Source organism: Buceros rhinoceros, unplaced genomic scaffold, assembly GCF_000710305.1.
Source record: "Buceros rhinoceros silvestris isolate BGI_N320 unplaced genomic scaffold, ASM71030v1 scaffold18191, whole genome shotgun sequence".
Lineage (NCBI taxonomy): Eukaryota > Metazoa > Chordata > Aves > Bucerotiformes > Bucerotidae > Buceros > Buceros rhinoceros.
The window spans coordinates 37,644-47,019 of NW_010396178.1; the positions used below are offsets into that span (position 1 = coordinate 37,644).

Consider the following 9,376-nt stretch of genomic DNA (forward strand, 5'->3'; position numbering starts at 1 on the left):
CCTCGGAGCCGCGCGCGGATCAGCCCTGACCTCTGCTCCATCCGAATGATTTTTATGGAGACTTCCAGATTTTTCACGTAATTCTCTAGCGAGGCCTTCAAGAACTCTGCCAAAGACAAATGGGGAAAAAAAAAAAAACAAACAGAAGGACAACATCAGTTGTCCTTCAGCAAATATACTCATCGCGTTCATGCACCACGCTCAGCCCTCCAGGGGCTCAAGTCTTCCTCCACCTCCTGGCACACAGAAACATTAAGCTCCTTGTTTTCCGAAGCAGGGAAATCCAGCAGAGGAACTGGAGTGAAGTTAATGCCATGTGGCATAGAACAAGGGCTCAGCCTGCACCTCTGCCCCTGCGGCCGCAGCTCTCTGCTCTATCTGCCATCACGAACATTTGGCCACTCCAAGAAAATTCATCATTTCCTCAATTCCATTCACAGACTGTAATGTCCAAGACCAAAAGAAATGGACCACAACTGGGAGCACTACAAGGAAATGGGCTCAGTGCAGATATTGAGGAAAATCTGAAACACAGAACAGCGGGGTTTTGAAAGACAGAGAGAGATGTGGAAAAGGACGGTCTTTTACAGCAGTATCAACTGATGAACCACAGTGCAAAACAGCGCTGATGGAATTCTGGATAGGAGCAGGGCACCTGTGACTGGGGTCAGCTCGGGGCTCCTCAGCCCAGCAGAGTCACGGAGCTGCTGGAGCGGGGCCAGAGCAGCCCCAGCAGTGACCCGAGGGTGGAACCCTCTGCTGGGAGGAGAGGGGAGAGAGCTGGGGGGGCTCAGCCTGGAGCAGAGGAGGCTGCGGGGAGACCTGAGTGCAGCCTGTCAGTGCGTCAGCGGGGTCAGAGAGCTGGGGAGGGAGTGTAGTGAGAGGAGATGGCTTTAAGCTGAAAGAGAGGAGATTTAGATCAGATGCAAAGAAGAAATTCTTCACTGTGAGGGTGGTGAGCCCCCGGCCCAGGCTGCCCCGAGAGGTGGGAACAGCCCCATCACTGGCCCCATCCCAGGTCAGGTTGGCCCTCTGAGCCCCCTGCTCTGGGTGCAGATGTCCCTGCTCCCTGCAGGGGTTGCACTGGGGGAGCTCTGAAGGTCCCTTCAACCCAAACCAGCCTGTGGTTCTATGAACCTCACAACCAACCTTTGCCGCTGTTCCTATGTGTACACGTCCTTCAGCTCTCCCTGTACCTGGACCACACTCCACTTGCTGCTGGTGCCAGTAGCGATGGGAGATGCTTGCTGAGAGGTACAGGTCTGGTTCTGCCTGGTGAAAGGCATCCACGCTTCACAACCCTTTCTGCAGGTCCCTCAGAACTAAACACTGGGTGGAAAGGACCCGTCTCTCCCCAGACCCACCTCTCTCGCTGGCATCGTCCACCAGGATGATCTCGGAGAGCAGGCGGTGCGGCGAGCGGTTGATCACGCTATACACTGTCCGAAGCAGAGTGCTCCAGGCTTCGTTGTGAAACACAATAACTACGCTGGTGTTGGGCAGCTCGTCGGGGTACACTTTTGTCTTGCACCTGCCAGAAAAATACAGAATAAAAACAGAAGGAAAGGGAGGTTAATCTACGAAAATCCCTAAAGAGCTTTACCAGTGGGACAGCCCGGAAAAGCGGCTTTGAGCCTGTTGAGCAGGACACATTTCGAAGCGGCTACTGATCCCTTCAAGATCCCCAGGCAGAACCCAAAGGCAGAGGGAATTTCTATGTCAAACACAGCAGAGAAACCAGGTCTCTGAGACCTTCCCATCTTGGGTGGTTTCTCAAAAAGAAGAAAAAAAATCACTACTTTCTAGAACATTCTATATGCCCACTCAACGGAAGAATGAGAGGTCAGTAACTTAACGGAACCACAGACTGGTCTGGGTTGAAAGGGCCTTTAAAGGTCACCTAGTCCAACCCCCTGCAGGGAGCAGGGACATCTGCACCTGGTTTTGGAAAACGTGGAAATCAAGGCAAAGTGAACAACGGACACCACAGGCGGCTGATCTCGTGGAAGCAAATTCAAGCTGTTTGCTTAGGACAAAAGACAACCCCAAATTCTGTATATTTGTCCCAGACCTTAGATACACTTCAAAAATACCAACCCACCGGCATGAACCTGTCACCACAGGCCAAGTCACTTCTCTTAAACACACCAAATACGGACTCGTGATCACTGTGACTTCAACAAACCCGCACCTTTTCTGGACGTTTTGCTATTGTATGATTTTCCGGCTCTACTGTCCCCTCTGTGACCTTGGTTTAGGAAAGCCCTTCCCGAAGGGACAGGCGAGGGTGTATGTACTTCCTTCAGCAGCGCACACACACAAATTAAACTGCAGGTAAAGCGAGAAGAAATGACGCAGACCTTCTTAGCACACCTCGTCTGCAACAGCAGAGATTTGAAGCTTTCCTAAAACCCTTGAAATTCCTGAGTTATTCGTCAGCATTTACAGCCCTGATATTCTCTGACTGTGACACGGGCTCAGCGTGTCCGTTGGTCTGTGTTATTTGAGAAGGCAATACTTGAATGCCTCCTCCTCACAGAAACCTTCTCTATCAAGGGCCAACAGAACAAACGAATAAGGTCCCTGAAGAAAAGGCAGCTGGTCTGTACAGCTTCTTTCTTAAACATCATCTACTGTAACAAAACTCTCTCTAACCTTCTCTTCTGCCTCACTGACAGCTAAAGAAAAATAGATAAAACAACCCGTGACCACAGCCTTCAAGATACAAGGTGAGAACACAGAAGAACGCAGGATATTGCTGGTTTCCGGGGTACAGTAGAAGGTTCATGGTGTGTGTGTATACACACACACATCTATACCTACCTATCTACTCACACTGGTGACGCCCTATATATAGAGATCATTGGTCACCTGATCAAACAAGAGAAAGACCCGCGGCCAATACATAAATAGATGTATTTACACACAGACACACGCCAGCCTTGACATCACTTTGATGATGCCCACTGAGGTTTGCTGGAGACATCCCGCCTTCACCATCTCAGCAATCTAAATAATGAGACAATTATCTATCAATTAGGATTTAGATTCATTGCTCAGACACACCAATAAACAGTCCTTTCCTAATTATCATGATGATGGGTGACACCCTCTGTTCAGCCGGAGGTGCCTAAAGCAGGATGAGCCCGGCAGGACAGTATGTCTGAAAAAAGGACGTTTGGGATGTCGTTGTTTCCAAGGCACAGCAGAAGTTCTCCTCGCACACACAATTGCCCTTGGAAGGCGTCTCGTGTCAGCGCTGCCATCCGAAAGGCAGGTATCAAAGCCTGAACACCAGCGAGGCTGCGGTACGGCGCTCAGCGCTGTTTTCCAGAGCGTAACATCACACTTCAAAGCATGAACAAAGCTGGAATAAATTCTGCTTGTCCTGCATTTCACAACAGTCATTTTAATGGCATTTAAAGCCATCTTGGAAAGTGGGAAGGAACCACCGTGTAAGATCATGTTTAAAAGCAGTCAGAAACGCACGTCAGTAATGCCTGGAGATGAGAAAGGAAGGGGATCTCCCTGTCACACTGAACACTCATTTTGTTGCGCAAATGGAATGTTAAGGAACAGGAAGTTTCTCCTCACGTCGTATTTGCCAGGACCGTCGGTACTTCAACTCTCATTTTCACTGTTCTCCCAGGTATCTTACAGCTCCAGTCTAAACTACCTAAAGCTGCACCAGAGAAGGTTTAAACAGGACATTAGGCAGCATTTCTTCACTGAGAGGGTGGTCAGACCCTGGGACAGGCTGCCTGGAGAGGTGGTTGATGCCCCAGGCCTGGCAGGGTTTAAGAAGCATTTGGAGAATGCCCTTAACACCACGATTTAGTTTTGGTCGGCCCTGACCAGGTCAGGTGGACAAGATGATCACTGTAGGTCCTTCCCCGCTGAAATAGTCTATCCTGCTAAGGACTGAATTTTAAAAGAGCAGCTGCTCCAAGGCTGGCAAACTGTGCGCAGAGAAGAAGTCATCAGAGCTTGTTAACTGGCAGGTGTGTGTGCAGTTAAAGTAATCCCCATTGCCACTGACCGGGTGTGCAACGGGAAACCACCACAATCCCTACAAACGTCACTCTGCCCCTCACCTCGTTCCTGGCTGCTCCAACGCTCACTCCACCTCTCACGGGCTGACACACCTCTCGAAGAAGCCCCCAGGCTCAGCTCTTGGCCAGTCTTTCTGCACAGTCAGTGAGAGAACGAAGCGCACAGATGGCATGGGAGGTGCTACAGATGGTGCACGACCACCAGGAGAAGGGCACAGTCGGGAGAGACCCGGCGCACTGAAACCTCCCCACTGCAGCCACAACGTCCGCTCACACCTCCCTAGTGTCCCTCTGACTGCAGCAACAAACCGACAGCTTTCTGCTGCAGATCAGCTCCTGCATCCCCGCTGTGTCCAGGAGCACCTACCCCCGGACCATCCTCTGGGCTTGGGAATCTTGGAGGAACACATCCCTTCCCGTGCTTAAAGGGGGCTACAGGACAGATGGGGAGGGACCCTGGGATCAGGAAGCGTAGGGACAGAACAAGGCGGGGAACGGCTTTAAACTGAAAAAGGGGAGATCTGGATCAGGTATTAGGAAGAAATTCTTCACTGTGAGTGAGGCTGGTGAGACGCTGAAACAGCTGTAGAACACCAGAGGTTGTGGATGCCCCCGCCCTGGCAATGTTCAAGGTCGGGCTTGGAGCAACCTGCTCTAGTGGAAGGTGTCCCTGCCCAGGGCAGGGTCTTGAAATTAGATGGTCTTTAAGGTCCCTTCAGGCCCAAACCATTCTATGAAGCAAAGACCCCAGGAGAGGGGGAACATCCCATCTTCCCCTGGGAAGGCTCAGTCACCACCAACACCCACCCTCTCCTGGCAGCACACCTCTGAGGGTCCCTGAGCCCCAGGCGGACACAGACACCCACCTAACGCCCTGCTCGCCTGAAGGCGTCTGTAAGTGCACTGCAGGTAAAAACCTTCCCCGTCCCTTTACTGGAAGGACAGCGCTGACTCACGCCGTGTTCTTCTAATTCAGAAATAGCCCACGCACTGCAGCGGCAGCGAACGAGCCACGTGCTGCTCACACGCCGTCAAACACAGACCCCTCCCCACCCTCCCGGCACTATTTACAATGCACACTGATTGTTCCACACACACTGACGCTGGAAACGCTTCCCCAGAAACACAGCTTTTCCTCCTGCAGTCATCAGATGCTGCTTTACGAATACACATGAAGTAAACACAGCTGTTCGAACCAGAGGAAAAACACGTTCTCCAAGATCGATAACATGGAAACAGAGCGAGACTCCACCTCTCCGCCACCCTCCCCATGGGCTGTGCGTGAATTCTGGGAGCACGGAGGGTCGCACTGTGATTTCCTCCTTTCCAGGACTGTGTTGAAGCTCTCAGGGAAGCAACTCTAGGCAAAAGATTGTGCATGAAAGCAAAGTATTTGGAGGGGGAAAAAAGAGAATATTATGTACAATTTATTATGCAGTATCTTTATATGATGCATTTGGGAACGTACAGGACTGCGTTAAATATCTGTGGTTTACAGGACTTGGGGGATTTTCAGGATTATTTAGTCATTACCTTTTATTGCTTTGCTTTAGCGAAAATACAAAAGATTAACACTCATAAAGAAAAAGCTGCTACCTCAGATCATTCTGTGACCAGTCACTGTACCCTCCAGGGCCAGCAGGGCACTGGAAACCAGTCTGTTGCAGGACGGGTATTTTTGCTGTGTGCACAGGCTTCACTTTGGGGCTTCACCCCCACCCACTGCGAGGCAAGGCAGGTGTGAGGGAGAGGAGGGTCGTGGCCAAGTGAGGATAAAGGAACATGGAACCACCCAGGAATCAAGCCAAACAGAGGCGGCTTTGCTCAGGATACAGAGAGTGGATCCCCAATTCCAGACAGACTGATAAACCGGTAACAGCGCACGCTGCAGTAGCTGGGATAGGGGAAGGGCAGGGCAGAGGTGGGAAGAGAACAGGGGTGAAGGCAGGCACCATTGTCCTGCCCTGCACTGATAACCGCTTGCCTGGCCACACAGTGCACCTCTGTCTCGAATTCTTATTCATGATGACGATTCTGAGAAAGCTGCTGGACACCGCACAAGTTCTCCATCAGCCCCAAAGGCAGCACGGCTGGGAGTGGAGCACGCACCGAGTTCTTCCTGCCTGCACATCACCACAGCGCTGATCTCTGTGCATCACCTCTCCTGAGCTCTTTGACTAAGCCCAGCTAACGCAACTACAAAACAGCCATTGGTCCCAGGCAGCCGCTATCCCTCTTACCTACAAGCTGCCTCCACCGTTACGGCTGCCCCCAGAAGTGGGAGCAGCCCCCACGCCGGGCCCCCCCCCAGGCAGCTGCCTCCACCGTTACGGCTGCCCCAAGAAGTGGGAGCAGCCCCATCGCTGGCCCCATCCCAGGTCATCCTGGGGCTCTGAGCCCCCTGCTCTGGGTGCAGATGTCCCTGCTCCCTGCAGGGGGTTGAGCTGGGTGACCTTGAAGAGCTCTTCCAACTCAATCCACTCTGTGATTATTGGTTAGATGTGGGACAAGGTCATCGCTCAAAAAACGAAACCATCAAGGCATGAGAAAAACTCACTCCTGATTTCACAGTAATGCACGTAAACCCCCCCATCAGGAGAGCGGTGTAAGCTAAAGTGATGATTTGTCAGTATTAGATCCTCTGCAAAAGTGCCTGTTAAAAAGGACAACACTGCAGTTAAGCAAACCGCCTCTTTAGGCAGTTATAAAGCATAATTAAATCAATAAATTCATCTTTTTATAGGTGTGGTTACCTTCCAGTGAACCTTACACCGGCAGTTGCTTTACCGTAGCATTACGTCCACACTTGTTATTTCTGGAGAAAATCGAGAATGATTTAGCACCAAATGGAAGAGCTCCCCTTCACACAGCTCATCACATGTACTAAAACAACCGCCCGTGTGTAACCGTGTTCCGGCGCAGAGTAACCCCTCACGCGGTCACCAGTTCTCCAGTGTGCTGAGGGAAACACAAATCTTCACAGAACAACTTCAGCGTTACTGTGTCTAATGCAGGGCTCTCGGTCACCAAAGGTTGTGGCTGGGGAGGGCAGGAGCTGAAGGCAGGGTGGTACCAGTGGGATCCTTGACTGGAGCGAGGAAGCAGAAGGTGTTGGACAACCTTAACCGAGCCGTGATGCCGCTGAATCCAGGGATTTCATTTTGAGGGCTGTCCCAGCAACAAACCCTGCAGCTCGGCTCTACACCACGGTCAAGAGCCTTCCCAAAGTTCAGGACTGTGCACTGACTGGTGCCGCAGAAGCTTTCGCTGAAAAGCCAGCGGAGGGATGACCTGAAAGGATCGACAGCTCCAACAGACAGGGACCAGACAAGGGCAGACCCTGCCGCAGCATCAGTAATTGCCTGTCACCATCCTTCATCCTTCCTCCCCCTCCCAGCACCTTCCAGTGAAAACAGATGGCAAGATACGCCCTGAGGAAGGTTATGAAACTGCTTATGACGACAGAGCACCTCTGGGTTATTTTGGTGTTCAAATGGCTGCTGGGGCTCAGTAAAGGTCCATTTCCCGTAGCAAATGGCTCCCACTGCAATGAAGCAGTCAGAAAACCAGACTGCCAGTCCAGGAGAAGCACCTTTCCCCCTCGAAAGGCCCGCCAGTATCCCACAGCACCGCCAGTTTTGCCGTACGAAGAACCACAGCTCAAGGCTGAAGAAGCCGTCTCCAGGACTCGCAGCGTGCTGCCCCGCGCAGCCACCTGCCCTCCTGCCTCGGGAAGCATGTCTGCAGCAGCCTGGTAGCTCCCGAGCTGCTGGATGCCCTCGGGAACCGCTCAGTAACAGCCCCAGATGTCCCCATCACCAGCGCTGGCATCTTGACCATCTACCCATGTGTCCGCCCACAACAACTCCCCAGCATCACCCCACAGCTTTGTGGCACAAGAGCTGAAATTCAGGCGTGCCTCGTTAGTACGAAATCTGAGACCTGAAAATCTGAAAACTGAAGCCTGAAACCTGCCATTTCGCATCATCCCCCCGCCAGCACCCCCGCAGGATCAGTCAGTGGGCACCATCGCGACACTCAGGTATGACACACCGCCCTGAAACCTGCCATTTCGCATCATCCCCCCCGCCAGCACCCCCGCAGGATCAGTCAGTGGGCACCATCGCGACACTCAGGTATTACACACCGCTGCGGAGATGAACCCACCACCGCTCAGGGAAGCCAGCAGCCAGCAACGTCTCTCTATCTCCATCCGAAACACACCACCATCGTGTGCAGATACTTCACGAGATTCCAAATTACATCGACACGTACTGATTACACGCCAAGGCGTCTCACGATGCCTCGCTCTATGCTAACAGCGCGTGACGAATGTTGCTTGTGCTCTGCTGTCCCTGGCTTTCAAGTCCATGCTCGTGTATCGGCTTATTCCAGTGGGACAGTGTTGGCGTCCACAGAAATATTCAAAGTACTTCCACCATCCTCTGGTCTCCAGCAGGATTTAAAAGCATAAGGGAAGGTGCACTTGATTTTAAAAAACACCCCACAAAACAGCAGCTTATTTGATGTCCAGCAGTAACGGACATTCTGGTTTCCCTCCGCAGCGAAAGGCCACCAACCGCCACCTCTCTTCCCTAGAGTGCTTCTGAACCACCAAGGACCTCACGGGAAGCCAGATGCAGCACTGGCTCACCTCCAGCCATCAGAGCTGCTAAGAGCTCCTCCTCGGAGCTCTCCAAAGCCAGGCTTTAGGGCAGCTCTCGTAGGGAGAGCTGCTGTTGGAGAACACTCACACGTCACCGATCTTTACACACCGTATGAAAATCATTGGCTGGTGTTTCATGGCAGAGTACAGGCGGGTTTGCACCTGTAGGAGCAAGGACTCTTCACTCACACCTTCAGCTGTCACTGTTCATAAAGCTCCGGGTTAGCCCTGAGTATCAGCTCCTCCCTGGGGCTATCAACCCAAACTCCACTTGAATTCTTCAGCAGTTACTTCAGCAGCAAACGCTCCAAGTCCCCTTTAGGCTGGACGAAGAACACATTAATACAGCAGGGGATTAGTAAACACCACAGCGCAGAGAGGACTGCCATTTCTCTTCCAGAGGACTCTACCAGAGACCTCGTTGTACTTTCTCCACTTTTTCCAGCAAAAATCAAAGATCTGCAATGGAAATTACAGCTCAGATCAGAGCAGGCTTTTTTTGGGTTTTGATCACTAATTTTGTTCCTTTTCCGGTGCCATTTTTCATTATATCACCGCAGCACCTTCTCCATCTAAAACTCACCCAGCTCACCTCAAACTTCCCCTGCTTCTTAAAGTACTTTGAAAAATATTTTACTTTGAAACCCCCAAACCTCTT

At 51.8% G+C, this 9,376-nt stretch overlaps 1 protein-coding gene across 1 annotated transcript in view; it reads right to left on the minus strand.

Moving 5' to 3' along the window:
• The window catches only part of LOC104501939 (polypeptide N-acetylgalactosaminyltransferase 13), a gene marked incomplete at its 3' end in the record, with an annotated part of 82,928 nt that overhangs the window by 35,922 nt on the left and 37,630 nt on the right, over window positions 1-9,376 (minus strand). Inside the window, exons 3-4 of the mRNA XM_010145835.1 lie at window positions 1,365-1,531; window positions 4-106 (exon numbers count right to left, since the gene is read on the minus strand). Coding sequence (XP_010144137.1) covers window positions 4-106; window positions 1,365-1,531 — 270 coding nt within the window. The remainder of the gene's footprint in view (window positions 1-3; window positions 107-1,364; window positions 1,532-9,376) is intronic.